At 42.6% G+C, this 22911-nt stretch overlaps 1 protein-coding gene across 2 annotated transcripts in view; it reads right to left on the minus strand.

The window, feature by feature from the left end:
- LOC140493499 (EF-hand calcium-binding domain-containing protein 4B-like) overlaps nucleotides 1-22911 on the minus strand; it is a 144601-nt gene that overhangs the window by 63474 nt on the left and 58216 nt on the right. Inside the window, exons 9-11 of one of the 2 annotated variants that reach the window (XM_072591993.1) lie at nucleotides 18687-18833; nucleotides 18087-18177; nucleotides 13806-13901 (exon numbers count right to left, since the gene is read on the minus strand). In XM_072591993.1, coding sequence (XP_072448094.1) covers nucleotides 13806-13901; nucleotides 18087-18177; nucleotides 18687-18833 — 334 coding nt within the window. Of the gene's footprint in view, nucleotides 1-13805; nucleotides 13905-18086; nucleotides 18178-18686; nucleotides 18834-22911 lie in introns of both variants that reach the window. The other variant, XM_072591992.1, reaches the window with a different exon arrangement.

Below are 22911 nucleotides of genomic sequence, written 5' to 3' on the forward strand. Positions count from 1 at the left end.
CTGGTTAGGTATGTACCATGATTGTTAGAAAGTGAGCAATAGGAATACATTAAATGGAGGAATATTTGAGGCTATTAATGCAGATGGTAGCTTATAAATACATTGGCTGATATTGACCATTTGTACAGTTTAGATCAGAGTGATACTGGAAAAGCACAGCAGGTCAGGCGGCATCCGAGTAGCAGGAAAAATCGATGTTTTGGGCAAAAGCCCTTCATCAGGAATAGAGGCCATTTGTAGAAGACCATTGAATTTCCTGTGGCCTGACAACCCAAGAACTCTGTGGGAAGCTCGGGGTGGGGGGTGGGGGGTAATTGCTAGGCCTCTTGCTGAGATATTTGTCTTATCAATAGTTACAGGTGGGGTGCCAGAAGACCGGAGGTTAGCTAACGTGGTTCCACTGTTTAAGAAGGGTGGTAAGGACAAGCCAGGGAACTATAGACCAGTGAGCCTGACATCAGTGGTGAGCAAGTTGTTGGAGGGAATCCTGAGGGACAGGATGTACATGTATTTGGAAAGGCAAGGACTGATTAGGGATAGTCAACATGGCTTTGTGCATGGGAAATTATGTCTCAAACTTGATATAGTTCTTTGAAGAAGCAATGAAGAGGATTGAGGAGGGCAGATGGCATGATCTATATGGACTTCAGTACGGCATTCGACAAGGTTCCCCATTGGAGACTGGTTAGCAAGGTTAGATCTCATGGAATACAGGGAGAACTAGCCATTTGGATACAGAACTGGCTCAAAGGTAGAAGACAGAGGGTGGTGGTGGAGGGTGGTTTTGCAGACTGGAGGCCTGTGACCAATGGAGTGCCACAAGGATCGGTGCTGGGTCCTCTACTTTTCAACATTTATATAAGTGATTTGGATGCGAGCATAAGTAGTACAGTTAGTAAGTTTGCAGATGGCACCAAAATTGGAGGTGTAGTGGACAGCGAAGGTTACCTCACATTACAACAGGATCTTGACCAGATGGGCCAATGGGCTGAGAAGTGGCAGATGGAATTTAATTCAGATAAATGCGAGGTACTGCATTTTGGGAAAGCAAATCTTAGCAGGACTTATACACTTAATGGTAAGGTCCTAGGGAGTGTTGCTGAACAAAGAGACCTCAGTGTAGGTTCATAGTTATAGACAATAGACAATAGACAATAGATGCAGGAGTAGGCCATTCTGCCCTTCGAGCCTGCACCGCCATTCAATATGATCATGGCTGATCATTCCTAATCAGTATCCTGTTCCAGCCTTATCTCCATACCCCTTGACTCCACTATCTTTAAGAGCTCTATCCAATTCTTTCTTAAATGAATCCAGAGACTGGGCCTCCACTGCCCTCTGGGGCAGAGCATTCCACACAGCCACCACTCTCTGGGTGAAGTAGTTTCTCCTCATCTCTGTCCTAAATGGTCTACCCCGTATTTTTAAGTTGTGTCCTCTGGTTCGGCACTCCCCCATCAACGGAAATATGTTCCCTCCTGCCAGAGTGTCCAGTCCTTTCATAAGCCTATACGTTTCAATCAGATCCCCTCTCAGTCTTCTAAACTCAAGGGTATACAAGCCCAATCGCTTCAGTCTTTCCGTGTAAGGCAATCCTGCCATTCCAGGAATTGACCTCGTGAACCTACGCTGCACTCCCTCAATAGCCAGAATGTCTTTCCTCAAATTTGGAGACCAGAACTGTACACAGTACTCCAGGTGTGGTCTCACCAGGGCCCTGTACAGCTGCAGAAGCACCTCTTTGCTTCTATACTCAATCCCTCTTGTTATGAAGGCCAGCATGCTATTAGCCTTCTTCACGACCTGCTGTACCTGCATGCTTGCCTTCATTGACTGGTGGACAAGAACACCCAGATCTCTCTGAACAGCCCCTTTACCTAATTTGATACCATTGAGGTAGTAATCTGCCTTCCTGTTCTTGCCACCAAAGTGGATAACCAGACATTTATCCACATTAAACTGCATCTGCCATGCATCTGCCCACTCACCTAACTTGTCCAGGTCACCCTGTAATCCCCTAACATCCTCATCACATTTCACCCTACCACCTAGCTTTGTGTCATCAGCAAATTTGCTAATGTTATTGCTGATACCATCTTCTATATCATTTACATATATTGTAAAAAGCTGCGGTACCCCACTGGTCACTGCCTGCCATTTCGAAATGGAGCCGTTAATCACTACCCTTTGTTTCCTATTAGCCAACCAATTCTCTATCCAATCTAGTACTTTGCCCCCAATCCCGTGCGCCCTAATTTTACTCACTAACCTCTTGTGTGGGACTTTATCAAAAGCTTTCTGAAAGTCCAGGTACACTACATCCACTGGATCTCCCTCGTCCATCTTCCGAGTTACATCCTCAAAAAATTCAAGAAGATTAGTCAAGCATGATTTCCCCTTCATAAATCCATGCTGACTCTGTCCTATCCTGTTACTATTATCCAGATGTGCCGTAATTTCATCCTTTATAATAGACTCCAGCATCTTTCCCACCACTGAGGTCAGACTAACTGGTCTATAATTTCCTGCTTTCTCCCGCCCACCCTTCTTAAAAAGTGGCACAACATTAGCCGCCCTCCAATCCTCAGGAACCAACCCCGATTCTATTGAACTCTGGAAAATAATCACCAGCGCATCCACGATTTCCCGAGCCACCTCCTTTAGTACCCTGGGATGCAAGCCATCAGGTCCCGGAGACTTATCAACCTTCAGACCTAACAGTCTCTCCAACACCAAATCCTGGCAAATAGAAATTCCCTTAAGTTCAGGTCCTTCAGCCACTGTTACCTCAGGGAGATTGCTTGTGTCTTCCCCAGTGAACACAGATCTGATAGTTCCTTGAAAGTGAAGTCGCAGGTAGATAGGCTGGTGAAGGCGGCATTATGCTTTCCTTTATCAGTCAGAGTATTGAGTACAGGAGTTGGGAGGTCATGTTGCGGCTGTACAAGACATTGGTTGGGCCACTTTTGGAATATTGCGTGCAAATCTGGTCTCTTTCCTATTGGAAGGATATTGTGAAACTTGAAAGGGTTCAGAAAAGATTTAAAAGGATGTTGCCAGGGTTGGAGGATTTGAGCTATAGGGAGAGGTTGAATAGGCTAGGGCTGTTTTCCCTGGAGTGTCGGAGGATGAGGAGTGACCTTATAGAGGTTTGTAAAATCTTGAGGGGTATGGATAAGACAAATAGACAAAGTCTCATCCCTGGGTCAGGGAGTCCAGAACTAAAGGGCATAAGTTTAGGTGAGAGGGGAAAGATATAAAAGGAGACCTGAGGGACAACTTTTTCACAGAGAGTGGTAGGTGTATGGAATGAGCTGCCAGAGGAAGTAGTGAAGGCTAGTACGATTGCAACATTTAAAAGGCATCTGGATGGGTATATGCATAGGAAGGATTTAGAGGGATATGGGCCGGGTGCTGGTAGGTGGGATTAGATTGGTTTGGGATATCTGGTCGACCTGGACAAGTTGGACCGAAGAGTCTGTTTCTGTGCTGTCCATCTCAATGACTCTATAATTAGCCCTGGGGGCTGAACCCCTAACATTGAACTCCGTATTTATCCTTGGAGAATGTACATGCCTATGCTGAGGCATCATTTGTTGCACAGTTTGATTTAAAATGACCCCAGCATCTCTAGAAATCACAATATACATTCCAAAAGGTGCAGGATTTATTAAACAGTGTAGACTAGCTGTACATAATGCTAACAAATAGCAATATTGGGTCAGTGGCTGGTTTGTGCTGCCAACGAATTGCATGATTATTGCTGACCGCATGCAATAGCCTTTAAGAGCAGAAAACAAGTTTAACATGTTGCCTGCATTTCACTGAAAAGGCACGGACTGAATTACATACCTACTTTCAGAAGCTACCCAATTTAGGTTCATTTAGTCTTCTGTAACTAATCCGGTCAGTGACTTACCATTCAAACTAGAGGGCATAGGTTTAGGGTGAGAGGGGAAAAGATACAAAAGAGATCTAAGGGGCAACTTTTTCACGCAGAGGGTGGTACTTGTATGGAATGTGCTGCCAGAGGAAGTGGTGGAGGCTGGTACAATTGCAGCAGTGAAAAGGCATCTGGATGGGTACGAACAGGAAGGGTTTGGAGGTGCTGGCAGATGGGACTAGATGGAGTTGGGAAATCTGGTCAGCATGGACGGGTTGGACCCAAGGGTCTGTTTTGGTTCTGTACATCTCTATGACTCATGTCAATATTTGGCTAATTGGAGTGTCCTTGAAAGACTGGATGGAAAATAGAAAGCCAAATGGAATCTGGCTGCACATCACCATGGTCACAAATTCCACAATTCCAAGTAATCACCTTCAAAGACTTTGATTTTTTTTTTCAAAACATGGAGAGATGCCATTCATTGCAAATTAAATGTTTGCTGAGTGCAGCTTCAGTTTCTGTTTTCTAAATATTTGTTTCCATGGAGATCTTTCCCATCTCACTCTCGGTCTCAAAAGCAAGGCCATTTCATTCATTTAATGGTTGTACCTGATTGCTTCTTCAGTCAGGGAGATTGCTGCACCTCTCCTGGCCATTTCAGAGTGCCCTCATACCATGAAAGTGCTGCACTTTCAATTGTCTAGACAGGTAATTAAGGGAGAAGGCGGTCCTGAGTTCATGCAGAAAAATGGACATATTAATTGTTCCCCCAAATTGCTGCTCCATTCTTTCTATCTGGAGGATACTGGTTTCCTTGGTATATGATTCATTGTGTGTCACTAGTCCTCTGTTGTCTTATTTCGGTAGCCATTCTTCCCAGCATGCACCCACATGCAGGGCATTGCCAACCCTTCAGATTGTGAAATAGTATAAAAAGCTAGGCCAATCCAGTTTCAGCCCAATTATATTTACCAGAACCTCACTAGTTTCCGTTCACTTATCTAGGATCATACAGGCTTCTGTAACAATTCAGCCAGGTTCAGTTCATCCAACAACTTGCATTTTCACATAACTTAGTGTTAAAGTATCAAAACATTTCAATGTGCTTCATAGGACCAAGTAGCAAAATGCAACAAAGGGCCACATGAGGAAATATTAGAGAAAGGTAACCAAAAGCTTGATTAGAGAGGCAAGCTTCACCAAGTATGTTGAAACGGAGGAGACAGCAGAGAGATGGAAATGTTTAGGAAGAAAAGTTCCTGAGTAGACCAGACGAAGTACCACCAGGATGTTTTGGACTTGGATTTTGGAGAATTCAGTTACCAATTTATAACCGTATTTTTATTCATTCATGGGACATAGGTTTTGCTGGCTGGGCCAGTATTGGTTGTCCATCCATAGTAGTCATTGAGAAGGTGGTGGTGAGCTGCATTCCATTTGCCATAGATAGACCCACAAATGCCCAGATTTAGACCCAGTCACAATGAAGGAAATTTACTACATGGTGAATAGGTTGAAAGAGAATTTATGGATGGTCATACCCCCAAATATTTGTTGACCATCACCTTTCACACTATAGTGCCCATAGCTCTAAGGAGACATGATGAATTTCTGCTGCACATCTTGGATGGCTCAGTGGTTAGCACTGCCACCTCACAGCGCCAAGTACTGGGGTTCGATTCCAGCCTTGGATGACTGTCCATGTGGAGTTTGCACATTCGCCCCCTGTCTGCGTGGGTCCCCTCTGGGTGGTCTGGTTTCCTCCCACAATTCAAAGATGTGCAGGTCAAGTGAATTGGCCATGCTAAATTGCCCATAGTGTCCAGGGACATGCAAGTTAGATGCATTAGTCAAGGGTAAATATTGGGTAGGGGAAATGGGTCAGGGGGAGTTACTCTTCAGAGGGTTGGTGTGGACTTGTTGAGCAGAAGGCCCTGTTTCCAGACTGTAGGGATTCTATGATCTTGTAGATGGTATACTCACTTCTACTGTTGAGTGTCACAGACAGAGGAAATGAATGTTTGTGAATTTAATACTTATCAAGTGGACGGTTTTGTCTTAAGGAGAGTGTATTCCAATACACTCCTGAATTTTACCTTCTGGATAGTGGACAGGTTTTCGGAGCCAGGAGTTGAGTTACTCCTGCAAGAGTCACAGCTTTTGACCTGCTGTTGTAGCCACAATATTTATCTAACTGATCCAATTCAGTTTTATAGTTAATGGCAACACCTTTCTCCCCCCACCCACCCCCAGAATGTTGATAGCAGAGGACAATAATACCATTGGATGTCATGGGGTGATAGTTAGATTCTCTCTTGTTGGAGATGAGACACGTGAACAATCAGGAGATTTAGTAATGGTAATATCAGATCCCAATGAACTAGAGAGGGTGTGCTGCTGGTTATTATAATTGTTTGGACTGAGGTGAGTTACTTTAATAATGGTCCAATTCTTGATCAGCTGTGCAGTTCATTCACTGTTGTATCAAACAAACATCAGGAGCTTGAAACTCAACCAAACAATCTAGGGCTTTATTTGTTTGCATGCATTAAGACCTCTAGATGTCAAGCAATAGATTGCTTATGAAACCATTCAGGATCATCTAGGTATATGACAGCATCCATTCTGCATTCAATTACAGGGGAGCTAGTGTAAGCAAGAAGAACCCAATGAGATTCTCTAGGACCATAAAGACATAGGAGCAGAAATTTGGCCATTCAACCCATCAAGTCTGGTCCATCATTCAATCATGACATAAGTTTCTCAACCCCATTCTCCCACTTCCTGCCTGTAACTCTAGATCCCTAGACAATCAAGAACCTATAAATCGGAGTCTTCAGTATACTCACTCAATGACCTGGCCTCCACAGCCTTCTCGGGCAGTGAATTCCACATATTCACCACTCAACCTGCAAGTCTACTTTGAGAGAATCCTGAACTAGACCTCCCAAGTCTCTTTGCACTTCGGACTTCTGAATTTTCTCCCCATTTAGAAAATAGTTCATGCCTCTATGCTTCCTACCAGAGTACATGACCTCACATTTTCTTCCATTGTACTCCATCTACCTTGTCCACTCTCCTAACTGTCCAAGTCTTACTGCAGCTGCCCCAGCTCCTCAATACTACCTGTCCCTCTACCTATCTTTGAATCATCTTCAAACTTAGCCAGAATGCCCACAGTTCCTTCATCAAAAAATCATTAACGTAGAAAGTGAAAAGTTGTGGCCCCAACACCGACCTTTGCGGAACACCACTAGTCACCAGCTACCATCCTGAGGAAGACCCTTTTAATCTCCACTCTCTGCTTTCTACCAGACAGCCAATCCTCTATCCATGCTAGTATCTTGCCTCTAGCACCATGGGCCCTTATCTTACTCAGCACCTTGTCAAAGGCCTTCTTGATGTCCAGGTAGATAACATCCATTGCTCTCCTTGGTCTAACCTGCTTGTTACTTCCTCAGAGTTCTAGCAGATTTGTCAGGCATGACCTCTCCCTGATGAAACCATGCTGACTTTGCCCTATTTTACCATACACAGCCAAATATTCAGAAATCTCACCCTTCACAATGGACTCCAATATGGACAATGGACAGGCCTACTGCTAAGGTGACAGGATAAGTCTCTGTAAAATCATGGATACATTTTTACATTGTCTCCTTAAACAAAAGCAGAGGCTCAAGATATAGAAAGGAATTGTTTCAATCATGTTCTCAAAACTGCTGATATAAGCTTGAAACCCAAGCTTTTATCACAGCAGAACTGTCACGAGTGCATAAGTCAGAGGAACATTTTACTCCAGAGAATGGTTTACAGACCAATAAATAAAGTCAGAGCATTGTGGCAAGAAAAGTGTATGCATGAGGCCTCTCATATCACTTCAGCAGTAAGCCATTTGTACAAAGGCATAGTTGTAAAACATGGAGTCAAGAGTTGCATTCAGCAGGAAGAGAACTATAAATTAAAACAGAATAAGAGATGCCATTGTGGTTTGGAAGGAAGGGGAGAAAATGTCACATTGGAGAAACGGAGAAGAACTTCGCAATTTCTCAGTCTGCCAAGGCACAGTAAGTTTTGCACAGAGATCTATTTTTTGTATGCTTGGCTAAGATATTAAATGATTTGTTCCTAATAATGAAAGTGAATTACCAGTAGATAAATCACAACAGCTTGAAATGAATTTGGTTCGCAGTTCACTGACTGCAAGATACAACTCTTGCATCAATTTTCAAAGTTAAAAATCACACAACACCAGGTTATACTCCAATAGGTTTTTTGGAAGTACCAGCTTTCAGAGCTCTGCTTCTTCATCAGGTAGCTAGTTAGGCAGGATCATAAGACACAGAATTTATAGCAAAAGATCACAGTGCCATGCAGAATGTATCTGTAGAGAAAGAGAGAGCAAGAGAACACGGGATTGTGTGATTGTGAGCAGAGGCTGATACCAAGTTCAGTACCCATGAGGATGGCCTCAACCAGGACCTTGGGTTCATATCACACTACAGGTGACCCCACTACACTACACCACACCACACACAAACTCACGCAGACCCTCTCTCAGATGCAAACACATACACCCCCAACACTCAACAATGCACCACAGTCACAGGCTTATACTCTCCATCACACATGTGCACACTCTACAAAGCATGCACACATGCAAAACACACATGTATACAAGTCTATGGGGTGAATTTGCATTTGCAGATACATGCGTGTTTTTTTGAGCAAAAACAGAAATCTGCAGACAATGAAGGCAGTCAATCCATATAACATTTTATAAATTCTTACTTTGGAAATAGAACCAGTCTGACTCAAGATTGGGATACAGACAGACGCTAACCTCATCCCTTTAATACATTGACTGAGCTGAGCTGTCACATTATTTTATAAAACCTTAAGTTACCTCAAGAATGTGACTTAAAAGTAGTTCTTTTAATGAACTTAAACCTGTAACCCATTCTAAAAGATGAAAGACGGAACAGCAATCTAGGTTTATTCAATATATCATTTCAGTTGCATGACACTGATCTTTTTGCAATAAAATCTGTATCTTATTGTCCTGCTCCACATGTACCTGATGAAGGAGCAGTGCTCCAAAAGCTAGTGCTTCCAAATAAACCTGTTGGACTTTCACCAGGTGTTGTGAGATTTTTAAACTTTGTCCACCCCAGTCCAACATTGACTCCTCCACATCTCAATTTTCAAGGCTACTATTTGTTCTAACCTGTTTAGCAGAAAGACAGGCCTCAAATGAATTTTGAAGTTATATAAATCTGCTCAAAGTTTGGGAGAAGATTTGTAGCTCGGGTGCTCGTTGTTGTGGTTCTGTTCGCCGAGCTAGGAATTTGTCTTGCAAACATTTCGTCCCCTGTCTAGGTGACATCTTCAGTGCTTGGGAGCCTCCTGTGAAGCTGTTTCCTCCGGCATTTCTAGTGGCCTGTCTCTGCCGCTTCCGGTTGTCAGTTCGAGCTGTCCGCTGTAGTGGCCGGTATGTTGGGTCCAGGTCGATGTGTTTGTTGATAGAGACTGTGGATGAGTGCCATGCCTCTAGGAATTCCCTGGCTGTTCTCTGTTTGGCTTGCCCTATAATGGTAGTGTTGTCCCAGTCAAATTCATGTTGCTTGTCATCTGTGTGTGTGGCTACTAAGGATAGCTGGTCGTGTCGTTTCGTGGCTAGTTGGTGTTCGTGTATACGGATCGTTAGCTGTCTTCCTGTTTGTCCGATATAGTGTTTTCTGCAGTCCTTGCATGGGATTTTGTACACTATATTAGTTTTGCTCATGTTGGGTATCGGGTCCTTTGTTCTGGTGTGTTGTTGTCTGAGCGTGGCTGTTGGTTTGTGTGCTGTTATGAGTCCTAGTGGTTGCAGTAGTCTGGCTGTCAGTTCAGAAATGCTCCTGATGTATGGTAGTGTGGCTAGTCCTTTGGGTTGCGGCATGTCCTCGTTCCGTTGTCTCTCCCTTAGGGATCTGTTGATGAAATTGCGAGGGTATTCGTTTTTGGCGAATACTTTGTATAGGTGTTCCTCTCCCTCTTTTTGTAGTTTTGGTGTGCTGCAGTGTGTTGTGGCCCTTTTGAATGGTGTCCTGATGCAACTTCGTTTGTGTGTGTTGGGGTGGTTGCTTTCATAGTTTAGGACTTGGTCTGTGTGTGTGTGGCTTTCCTGTAAACCTTTGTGGTGAATTCTCCGTTCGGTGTTCTCTGTACCATCACGTCTAGGAATGGTTGTCCTTTTCTTCCTCTCTAGTGAATTGGATTCCTGTGAGTGTGGTGTTGATGATCTGGTGTGTGTTCTCTATTTCTGTGTTTTTAATTATTACAAAGGTGTCATCCACGTATCTGACCCAGAGTTTGGGTTGAAGTTGTGGTAAGACTGTTTGTTCTAACCTTTGCATTACTGCTTCTGCTATGAGTCCAGAGATCGGTGAGCCCATGGGTGTTCCGTTTATTTGTTCGTATATTTGGTTATTGAATGTGAAGTGTGTTGTGAGGCACAAGTCCCAGTAGTTTAAGTATGCCGTCTTTGTTATCTTTCTGATAACAAGAAAAAAAACAAACACATAACCTCAACACCAAGGAGATGAAGCACTAAAATTACTAAGAAACGATAAGAACATAATCATACTACCAGCAGACAAAGGCAGAATGACGGTCATCCTGGACAAAGCAGAGTACATGCAAAAAGCACAACTACTTGCAGATACCAACACCTACCAAAAGAGGGAGTTTGACCCCACCCCACAGCTCACCAATAGGATAAACAACACACTGAGGAATCTACAAAAAAAACGAACAGATAACCAGGTCTGACCTACAAAGAATGAAACCTGAAAGCAACAACACCCCCAGATTCTATGGACTACCCAAAGTGCACAAACCAGACATCCCACTCAGACCCATAGTATCACTACCAGGGACACCATCACACAAACTGGCCAAAGAACTACAGCAGAAACTGAAACACCTGATCAGCGGATCCAGACAATCTATACAATCGACACAGGAATTCTTGGACATCATCAGAAATATACACATAGACAACTCACAACACACAACTATGGTCTCATTCGATGTAATGGCACTGTTCACCTCCATCAACAAAACACTAGCCAAAGAAACAATAGCCAACCTGCTGGACAGACATAACAGACAACAAGACGTTGAACCGACCAACAAAGACGGCATACTTAAACTACTGGACTTGTGCCTCACAACACACTTCACATTCAATAACCAAATATACGAACAAATCAACGGAACACCCATGGGCTCACCGATCTCTGGACTCATAGCAGAAGCAGTAATGCAAAGGTTAGAACAAACAGTCTTACCACAACTTCAACCCAAACTCTGGGTCAGATACGTGGATGACACCTTTGTAATAATTAAAAACACAGAAATAGAGAACACACACCAGATCATCAACACCACACTCACAGGAATCCGATTCACTAGAGAGGAAGAAAAGGACAACCAACTCCCATTCCGAGACGTGATGGTACAGAGAATACTGAATGAAGAATTCACCACAAAGGTTTACAGGAAAGCCACACACACACAGACCAAGTCCTAAACTATGAAAGCAACCACCCCAACACACACAAATGAAGTTGCATCAGGACACTATTCAAAAAGGGCCACAACACACTGCAGCACACCAGAACTACAAAAAGAGGAAGAGGAACACCTATACAAAGTATTCGCCAAAAACGGATACCCGCGCAATTTCATCAACAGATGCCTAAGGGAGAGACAACGGAACAAGGACATGCCGCAACCCAAAGGACTAGCCACGCTACCATACATCAGGAGCATTTCTGAACTGACAGCCAGACTACTGCGATCACTAGGACTCATAACAGCACACAAACCAACAGCCATGCTCAGACAACAACACACCAGAACAAAGGACCCGATACCCAACATGAGCAAAACTAATATAGTGTACAAAATCCCATGCAAGGACTGCAGAAAACACTACATCGGACAAACAGGAAGACAGCTAACGATCCGTATACACGAACACCAACTAGCCACGAAACGACACGACCAGCTATCCTTAGTAGCCACACACAGACGATAAGCAACATGAATTCGACTGGGACAACATGCCCATTATAGGGCAAGCCAAACAGAACAGCCAGGGAATTCCTAGAGGCATGGCACTCATCCACAGTCTCTATCAACAAACACATCGACCTGGACCCAATATACCGGCCACTACAGCGGACAGCTCGAACTGACAACCGGAAGCGGCAGAGACAGGCCACTATAAATGCTGGAGGAAACAGTACAGAAGCGCTTCACAGGAGGCTCCCAAGCACTGACGATGTCACCTAGACAGGTGACGAAACGTTTGCAAGACAAATTCCCAGCTCGGCGAACAGAACCATAAATCTGCTCAAGGAAGAAAATATCCAAACTTCTCCAGAAGAGGAAAGGAATTATTGAAATATTTACTCACAGGGAATTACATCTGTAGAATTTTTCTCGTGGCTGAACACTTCAACTCCCCGCTCCCACTCCACCAAGGACATGCAGGTCCTGGGCCTCCTCTATAACCACACTCTAACTATCTGACACCTGGAGGAAAAATGCCTCATCTTCCGCCTTGAGACCCTCCAACTCCATGGCATCAATGTGGATTTCACCAGTTACCTCACTTCGCCATCCCCCACCTTATTCCAGATCCAATCTTCCAATGCAGCACTACCCCCATGACCTGTCCATCTTCCTTCCCACCTATCCTCTCCAATCTATCACCATTAGCCCTACCTTCATCTATCTATCGCATTCTTAGCTACCTTCCCCCCAGCTCCATCCCCTTCCCAGTCATCTCTCTACACCCTTGGCTCACAAGCCTCATTCCTGATGAAGTGCTTTTGCCCGAAATGTCGATTCTTCTGCTCCTCGGATGCTGCCTGACCTGCTGTGCTTTGCCAGCACCACACACACAACTCTGAACTCAATCATCTGCAGTCCTCAATTTCTCTCAAGTTTCGAATCTAATGTTGGTCTTGCTTTTGTGCATCTTCTTTGCAGCCATAACTTTGTATCCCTCATTCTGATCTGTCACCCAATGATCTTTGTAAGGTATGATCTGCCAGTACTGCACACTAAACAAAAAAAAACATTTCACTGCACCCAGACACAAATCAAATTAAATAAGGGGACCAAAGCTACTCACAATACTCCAGATGCGGTCTCACCAGCACCTTGTACAGTCACAGTAAGACTTCCCTACTCTCACCCCCTTGAAATAAGGGCCAACGTTCCATTAGCCTTCTTGATTATCTGCTGTACGGGTGCAAGCTTTCTGCAGGCACAAGTAATCCCACTCCCTTTGTGTTGCAGCTTTTTCTCAGTTTAAGTAATACAAATAACAATACCCAGTATGCAAGAATAAAAGTATCCCTTTGCAATTTGAACTAAATAACAAATCTTTCAGTCAGACCTCTACAAAATCTCTAACCTTTTGGAAGGCAGATTGAGAGAAAAGGAAAACGCCAAGGAGGATAACGGTCACAAGAAACATTAAGTTGCACTATTCCACACAACCCGACATGGGTCAAACGCTCCTGGCTCACGAAAGCTTGCTCTTACAGCTGTTTAATGACTGTCTTTTTTTTTCCCCATACTTTCTAGCTAGAACAAACATCCAGTGCTTACAGAAACCAGTGAATATAGAACAACTTGCATACATTCTTTGTGGAACATTTTAAATATGGACCCCAATTAGTCTAGGTACACTCATTAAGAAAAAATGCATATGAAGACAGACACTTTCTTTCAAACATGACATCATAAAAGGAACATTTTTTATTGCTGGCCCAGAGAATTCTCCTTATGGAAAACAAACCAAACAAATCCCAAAGTTAAAACCAGTAATTTGAAAAGGACTCGAGATCTCACAACATACCTTCTTTTGCTTTTGAATGATATTTTCTAGGTCCTGCTCCTTACTGCTGAGTTCCCTCTGTAGCTGATGGTTTCGGTCACTGTGCTTCCACACATCCTGCTGGGACACATACCAAGAGCAAGAGCAAGAATATACTGCAGTGCAGTTAACAAACAAACAAAACATCTGTCATTTAGCATTAAACAGTGCAGTTTTGCTGGAGAAAGTAACTCTGTCCTTGATCAGGCAGATTGTATTTTTAAAATTTACATTCAGGGACATGCAGACCCAACGCTAGCCCACATGATCGGAGACTGCCTGGGTGCATTAATTCAGCTCCCAGAATATCCGCACAACCCAGTTCCAGTCATTGCCTATCAGTCCTATTACCAGTGGCACATGGGGTATGCTGACATTTTTGGGCTCTGGGGCCATTTTCTCTTCAGCCCAATTTCACAGGACAAGTGTGCACACAGTCTGGGAAGGGTCCATGATAGGGTGTGCAGGGCATGAACAGTGCAGTCAAAAGACATGACCTTCATGAATCCAGCCTTTGGTAAGGTATTCCTCTCAGTCACTCCTCACCATCTGCCCATTCTCATTTTATTGACCAACCACAGGGCAGCCCTGGATACACTGCTTTCTGATTTGAATCAGTGTTGGCCATTGCTTGTCAAGTTATTCATTCGGACTGGAGTTTGATGAACTGAAATCTCTTGCAAGCACGCTATTTGTCCAACGACACACAACATCAAGTAGGGACGGTCTTGCTGGGAAATGTGGATGTACATGTAAACAAGGAGCAAGAATAGGTTATTTGGCCCCACCCCCCAGCTGCTCTGTTATCTAATAAGAGTGTGTCTGGTTTGATCGTAATCTCAAATTCCCATTTCCAGCTGTCCCTTTTATCTAATCATTTACCAAGGAATCTAGCAGTCTCAGCCTTAAAACCTATTCAGAGAGTCTACCTCCTCTACTTTTTCAGGAGAAGAGTTCCAAAGATTCACTGCCTGATGGTCACCCTACCCTCAATAGGCCTCCTGTGCTACATTTCTTTTGGCATCTCCTTTTGGCCAGTTAGGCTCTGGGATAACCATCTCCCTCCCCATCTCTCCTTCCCTCCCTCTCCACTCTCTCGCCAGCTAAAAGCATCAGCCAAGACTCTATAGTGGCACTTCATTGATTCAGATGGTCTAACCTCCATTCGAAGGCTGCTAATTCAATGCAATACAGAGATAAATGCTGCAAGGTATGAAGTAACGTATTTTCAGAAGCAATAATAAACCACAGCTCTGTGGATATTTAGTATCTGGCAGCACTGTTTGAAGAGCTTTCCCAGTGTCCCGGCCAGCTCTTATTCTTGAGTTAACAGCATTAGAAAAAGATTTCTAGTCTTTTCAAGGAATAGGAGGAATGAGTTTATTTATCACTTTTCACAACCTCAGGACATCTCAAGATGCTTCACAGTCAATAAAGAACCACCCAAATATCTTCATTTATGCAACCAGCAATGAAATAAATAACTAGATGATCTGCTTGGCTAACATTGCTTGAACAATTAAGACTGGCCTGGACAAACTAGTCCATTATGTTTGGAATTTAGCAAGCAATCTTTTATGTTCATGTGAAATAGCAGACTGCACCTCAGTTTCATCCAAAAGACAATGTATCTTTGATGTTCCAGCACCCATTAAGCACTGCAGAGCCTGGCTGTATAGAGGACATGCTCAAGTCTCTGGGGTGAGAATTGAATCAATTAATCTTTTGCCTTTCTCCTTCATATCCCTTGTGCTAAACAGTCTTTATTTAGAATCAGAATCCCTACAGTGTGAAAGCAGGCCATTTAGCCCATCAAATCCCATACTGGCCCTCCAAAGAGCATTCCATGCAAACACATCTTGTGCCTGTAACCCTGAATTTCCCATGGCTAACTGCACATCCCTGGGCAATTTAGCAAGACCAAATCACCTCGCCTGCACATCTTTGGACTGTGGGAGGGAATCCACGCAGACACAGGGAGAAAGTGCAAACTCCACACAGAGAGCCCAAGGTGGAATCGAACCCAGGACACTGGTGCTGTGAGGCAGCAGTGCTAACCACTGAGCCACCATGCCACTCATTTACTTTCAAAATTCAAATGTTTGTCTAGAATAGTAAACAATGCAAAAAGGACTTCTCTCCACCTGTCCCACTTCTCTCATTTAGATGTCAACAACCAAGATCTGATTTCTCATAAAACAAAGCTAGAGCTACTTCTTTAACTTATGAAGGAAAAAGGGGAGCCAACAACGTGCATTTATAGTCCTTTAAAATATTTTAAGGCCAAATGTGTTAATTGATCAATGCAGAGTCCCTCCCCCTCCATGCCTTTCACGCCCACCTGCCACACTACAGCAAGGCATGCAATCGAAGTTGTTTCATGTGACATAATTCTAACCACTACCAATTTGTGGTTACAGTGGTTTCCGCCACATTTCTTTCTTGCACTGTTACAAGTAGGCCCTTAAACACAGTGAGCCAGCAAAGCCCAAGACATGCTGGAGGAACACCACCTCATCTTCCCCACTCTGCCTTGCTCACATGGGTTTGCTCTCAGCAGACTGGATAGCAGGCAAGTAACACTTATGCTTCATCTATATATCACTCCTCTACTACCAGAGATACTCTGTTAGCACTTATTTTGCATTTTTCTCTCAGCACTTTTCCCTCCTCCTCCACTTGCTCTCTATTTTTTTTTTTAAAATGCTTTTGAAAAAAAATCATGTTCCAGCCTCCCTCAGTTACAATAACGAGTCATACTAGACTTAAAACACTAACACTTTCTCACTCCATAGTCGGCACTGGACCCATTGAGTTGCTCCAACATTTTCTGTTTTTATTAAGATTTCCAGATCCACACACTTTTGTTACAATTTGTTCACCAGGCACTGTTGGTGCCTGAACAATTCCAGTTAAAGATAGGTCAATGAGCTCAAGTGGGTTCTACCACTTGAATGAATGGCTTTTTCCTCCTTGCTGTCCTCGAACTGAATTGGCATAATTTGGTCTCTCTTGAACACTTCCTGTTACTTCAAGAATGTGGAGGTCAAATGTGTACACACACTTAAAGAGTAAGGCTTTTTGATTATGAATTGTGGACAGTCTCTATTACCTTACACCCTTCACTTTAACCTTGAAAAAAAAAAAGTGTTTCACCTGCACCATGTAAGTTCATTTGTGAAGGCTTTAATCCATGGATGCCCCTGAATAATGCATTCTTATTATGTCGTGTTCTTTCGAGTATTGTAATTGTTCTCAGGTAAAGGGATTATCAAAAGCTTATACAACTTCATACATATGAAATTATGTATGGCTATGATGAACTATAACATCATATTAAATGCAATAGGATATTGATTTATGAATCTTGTGCTTTAGTGATGAGCATGGAAGCTATTTTGTATCTTTCTAATTGTTTTTTCAAAGATGTCCAATCGTGTTTATTTGATCCAACTCTGATATTAAGCCTACCACGCAATATTATGCCAGTTCTTTGCAACATGATTATTTATTCTATTTTCCTCAAAGCTTTTTAATTTTGTACTCTCTCAAATGCTGCTTTCTTCCATAGCTCTGAAAGCTTTTAATCTTGCAGCATACCAATGTTGGTTTGTTTTGTTCTTTTAAAAGAATTACATTTTGTAACTTGGCAATTCTGTGTCACAGTACAGCTTAAACGTATGCAATTTTCAGTCAAACAGACAAAGATTCAATGGACTACATCCCACTTTTCATGATCTAATAAGCAATGATTAAGCAATGTCCTTTTCAACAACTACCCTAAGTAAAGCCTGGTGCCTGTGGCCTAAAAGAATTCTTTCATCATAAACCAAATGGATCTCTTACTCTTAATGCTTCAATGGTCTTTTTACAATCTTCTTCTGTAAAATCCATCTGTTCAAGTAATTAAATAGTCCCTTTGTCATCCTAATTTTGGCTTGTGATTGATTTACAGGAAACCAGCAGTCAGAATAAGTAATCACACTATAAAATAGCAGAATATTACTAAAGCTGTAAATACCTATCACAATATGACAGAACAGACAAATGTGTGGTTTGAATGAAATATTTACTCATCGAGCCAATTTTTTTTTATATAAATAATCAGGTTCTGTTTCTTGACAATGGATGAAAGAAAATGTCCGTCAAAGTTCTGAGGAAATAAATATTATTAAAAGCTGACTAACAAAAAAAATGCAGGATACTTGAATTATCTGTGCATCACCACCCCTCCTCAGCCCCACCATAAAATTAAACGTTTACCTGATTCAACAGCTGTTCTTTCTCCCGCGTAATCTGCTGCTCCATTTCCTCGTACAAGCATCGAACCTCTCGATCATGGTCACACTCCTTCCTGTGTTTGAGATAAAGAAAGGAGCTTCAGAAAAGATGATAAAACCTTGTTCCACACATGTATACTACTTGCTACAAGAGGCAGATACTCAACAAAATAATTCAGTTCAGAATAACCTGATGTTTGCCAATAAAATAACTGGTGACGAACAAAGAAAATGATCTAATTTAATGACAGGAAAGCAAAAAGGAGCAAGTGGATCAGCAGAAAGCCTGAAGTGGAGTTTCTAATGGCTTTGCATTATCTTTCAATACCCCTCTTGTTGTTGTTATCTCTCCTCTCAGGAATTTAATCACCCAATTGCCCACACTTCACCTGTGACTACACCGAGTGGTGGCCAACTCTTCACCATGAATGTAGAAGACATTATGGCCTGACTCAATACTGGCTTCATCCAGTGCCTGTTAATTAACACTTTCCAATGGGAATTGCTGGATAATGGTAGGGACCAAGTCAATTTCAACACTCACTGATTGTGCCTTGCAATGTTTGCTTACTAAATTGATTACCGTTTCAATGCCTGTTCCATGGTTATCTTGTCATTTTGCACCTCCTGGACATGTGTTGAAACTTTAGACAAAAACTGTTCAAAGTTAGCCAGCAGCTCAGGCTTGTCCCTCCGTAATCTGGTCCACAACTCTCTCACTTCACTTTGACTGGAGAGGGAGAGAGAGAGAGAAAAAAAAGGAAGATTTTAAAAGGAAACAGTACACATCTATTGTGAACACCAGATTGGAATGGCTAACTTAAACAGTGCTATAATATGAATGAATTAACATCAGTAATTTCATTTTGAGTATTGCCATACATAACCTATTGGGTACAATTGAACTGATCTATCTGGTAAGTGGCATGACCACATTATGTTTGCTAGGGTTGAGCTACAGGGAAGAGTGTAAGTAGTCTGAGGCGATTTTCCCTGGAGCATCAGACACTGAGGGGTAACCTTAGGGGATTGTAAAATCTTGAGGGACACTGATTGGGTGAACAATTGAAAGCAAACATTTGGTAGAGCAAGGGTGGTCACACAGCATGTGAGCACAAAGAACATCTAACCAGACTCTTAGGAGTGAATTCACACAGGAGCCAGTGATGTGGGCTATTGTTTAATTAGTGACAGAATCAGGCGAGGCTCATCTCAAAAACATTTTGCTCCATCCTTTATGGTTGAACAAGTGGTATAGTGAGTTTCCATTAGGCACTTGCCATTTAAGGAAGATGATTGCCTGTCAAACGCCTGGTTAATGACTAACCTGATTAACATTCAGCTTCCCATCTTCCCCAACCCATGCAAATATCAAGATGGCTTGACATGGGAAAACCAAAGAGTGAGCAGCTGGTGAGTTCAGTACACCACTTTCTCGGAATGAGCTTCCTGTTGGACACCAGATATCAACACCTTGGGACATGCTCTATAGGCACCAGATACACACATGGCCATCACATCCATTTACATAGGCTTCCAACATGACCCAGACTCCAAGAACCCTCAGGGCACATCTTCAATCCTCTACAGGAATGCTGCAACTGAACCTGCACCAGCAACTCTCATTGTAGCGCTGCAGTCTGGACACTGTGCATCAAGGGGGACACACCCAGCTCATGGATTGGGCCAGCCCCACAGTCACAATACTCACTTACTTAGTCTAACTAACACCAATTGCTAACACCATCCCCACCTTGCCTTGTATATTTTTCACTTTGCATCCCTCAGCCAGAGCTACCAAGCACATTTACTTCTATCTTGCCATACTATTTAGCCACAAAATCAGAAAGCATGCCATGGTTTTTAGCAGGCCCTCAGTCAAGTGGAGAGAGATAGTCTTCATAAAAAGGGTACTCTAGTGTAGTAATCCAAGAGCAGCCTTCAACATTACTCCAAGGGATTGAAAACAATCAGCCAGACAATTGAGCCTTCAGAGTCAGGATGCTCTCAACATAAGGGCCAAGTGTAGGACAGTCCACCATGCTCTGAGTCCTTCTGTCCTAATGTGGAGGTTATTGTCCTCCTGGAATGACAGAGAAGCTGGTATTAAGTGAGACCAAAGCATGTGGGACAGCCGTTACTATTAGCACAGGTGGGGAGGTGGGTCAAGTGAGCAATTTGGCAGCACAGAGGGCACATGGGGTCAGTGACTTTAGAGTCTGAGAGATAACAGCAGGTGAGAGAAGACATTGTACACAACAGGGAGAGTGGTAGAGCACGAGAGTTGAATTATAATTAGATTTTATTGTTGCATGTACTCAAGTAGAGGAATACACAAGACAGTGCAAAGTGTACAAAGTCGCCATTCTCCAGTGCTATCTTGGTAACAAAACCAGAAATTAAAATTTAAAAAATAGCAGAAACAAAGAGCCAAAAAAGGTAAGAAAACATCTAGATCTTAAAGTCTTATTGCCATCAAGATGTTGATCACCTGAGGGCGAGGGGGATGGGGTCTCCAGTACCTAAACAGCTGCTGCCATTCTGCACATGGCCTGTTCTCGTCTCGGGACAAATCTCACAAATGATTAAGACAGCTCCGGACTCTGTTTTAAGGCTTTTAAGGAGAATGCATGTGCAAGAGATGCCAGTGAACTCCAGAGAGATTCACCAAACGCAGAGTTGTTCCAGGGATTGGGTGAGCGATGCTATGGGGCAGAGCAGGTAATTAAGGAGGCAAAATTTGGTAAGGAATGGCAAGAAATCTCATTAGGCCCCTCTGCAGAGATCCATCCATGCCAAAAACGTCAATTCTCCTGCTCCTCTGATGCTGTCTGACCTGCTGTGCTTTTCCAGCACCACACTCTTCAACTCCATCCATAAAACTCAACGCAACTTAGATGGAGCAAAAAAAAAAGCAATACAAGACTCAACCCACTTATTTCAAACCCAGTGCAATATTCCCTTACATGCAAGCTTAGCAAAATGCTTCCTCACATCAATGAGTCACCTTCTTTTATATAAATAAACTCCTGACTACCCACAAAGTAAAAATAAAAAAAAAACCATAGATGCTGTAAACCAGAAACAAAAGCAGAAATTGCTGGAAAAGCTCAGTAGGTCTGGCAGCATCTGTGTAAATAAATCAGAGCGAACGTTGAGTTCTGAGGAAGGGTCATTGGACCAAAAATGTCAACTATGTTTGCTCTCCACAGATCTGCCAGACCTTTTGAGCTTTTCCAGCAAATTTTCTTTGATCCTAATTACCCACCTTCATTTTTCTCTTAACCTAAATTATACTGTGTCCTTGTGACTTTTAATTTTTTTAAAAAAAAAGTAATGACTGACTGTATCTGTGTTAGCCCTTATTGTCTGTGTGGTGTTCTAGCTGCTTTTATCACATCACTTATGCAGGCTACTCACCTGCTGTCCCCAGGAGGGCTTGGGGAGAAAAAGTGTATTTATAAAGTCACATATTGCTTTATTGGTTTGTGGTAGTCTCCTACCATTGGAAGGTGCACAATGGATGTGGTTGTATCAGTTTTCAATGACAGCTACTTACTCCAGGCTAAATCAAGAATTAAAAAAAAGGTACATCATACGCAATATATCCTGCTGATTTTTGTTTATATTTAGAAGCCCAAGACTTGATTTTGCAGAAGCATGTTAGAAAGCTTCCAGTAAATATACACAATTGGGTTAGATTTCAGATTGCATTCTTTGTCTGTCCCAATCCATATAAAGGGCTCTATGTCTTTCTTATAGCTTTAACCTTTCCAACATAACTGTTACTTATTGAGGTCTTTATCTTCAGTTCTCCTTTCCTCACCTTAAGGCACCAATTACTTGATGCAATACAATTTTGTTTGATATCTCTCTGTACAAAGGAGTCAGAGTCAAGGAATGTCAACTTGATGGTGATTACTCTCACTGCCAGACAATCAAAACTAATCTGGTTATCATGTGACAGCCAAACACAAGACATCTTCTACCAAGGATCACTAGACAGGAATAAGGAATAAGTTTCCCGGGCAATTTGCTTTAGACCCAGCCTGGTGTGGGTAAAATCTTGCACTTGCAGTATTCCCCCAAAAGCAGCTATACACCGTCCAAGGAAAAAAAAAGGATGGAGGAAGAAAAAGCAATTTTTCTTACTTAACTCAATCAAACCATAATAAAAAGATTGGATTTACTCTGCCCAATCCACTTTGTTGCATTCACTCATCCCAATCTCCACTTCTAATTTGGTTGACAGGCCCTCGGAGCTCAATCCATACTATGCGTAGTCAAGGCGTTGGATTAAAACCTTAAAGAAAACACTCAAGAAGCTGTGTCCTTTTGAGATGTAAATGGAGCAGTGCTTTCCTTGCTAGTTTATGTTTAAAACTGAAAACCATGTGACATATTTGCTTCTGTATAGCCTTACATTTCATTAGCCCCACTTGAAATACAAGCAGTATGCTAACCACTCTTCCTATATCAAAACATTAGAATCAGAAGTAGGCTGTTCCTCCACCGTTCACTGATCATGGCTGATCCTCTACCTCAATGCTAAACTCCTACTCTCTTCCATTACCCTTTCTTACCTTCCAAATCTATTTATTTTTTCAATATATTCAGTGATTTGACACTGCAGTCTTCTGTGGGAGGTTATTCCATAGATTCACCACCCTCAGAGATTGCATCTCACGGCCTACCACATATCAGGAGACCATGACCCTTTATTCCAGACCCCTTGGCCAGGTGATGCAGCATCCCTACTTCCCACCCTGTCAGAATTTTACACATTTCAAACAAGATGTATCTCATTC

Source organism: Chiloscyllium punctatum, chromosome 22 (genome assembly GCF_047496795.1).
Source record: "Chiloscyllium punctatum isolate Juve2018m chromosome 22, sChiPun1.3, whole genome shotgun sequence".
Lineage (NCBI taxonomy): Eukaryota > Metazoa > Chordata > Chondrichthyes > Orectolobiformes > Hemiscylliidae > Chiloscyllium > Chiloscyllium punctatum.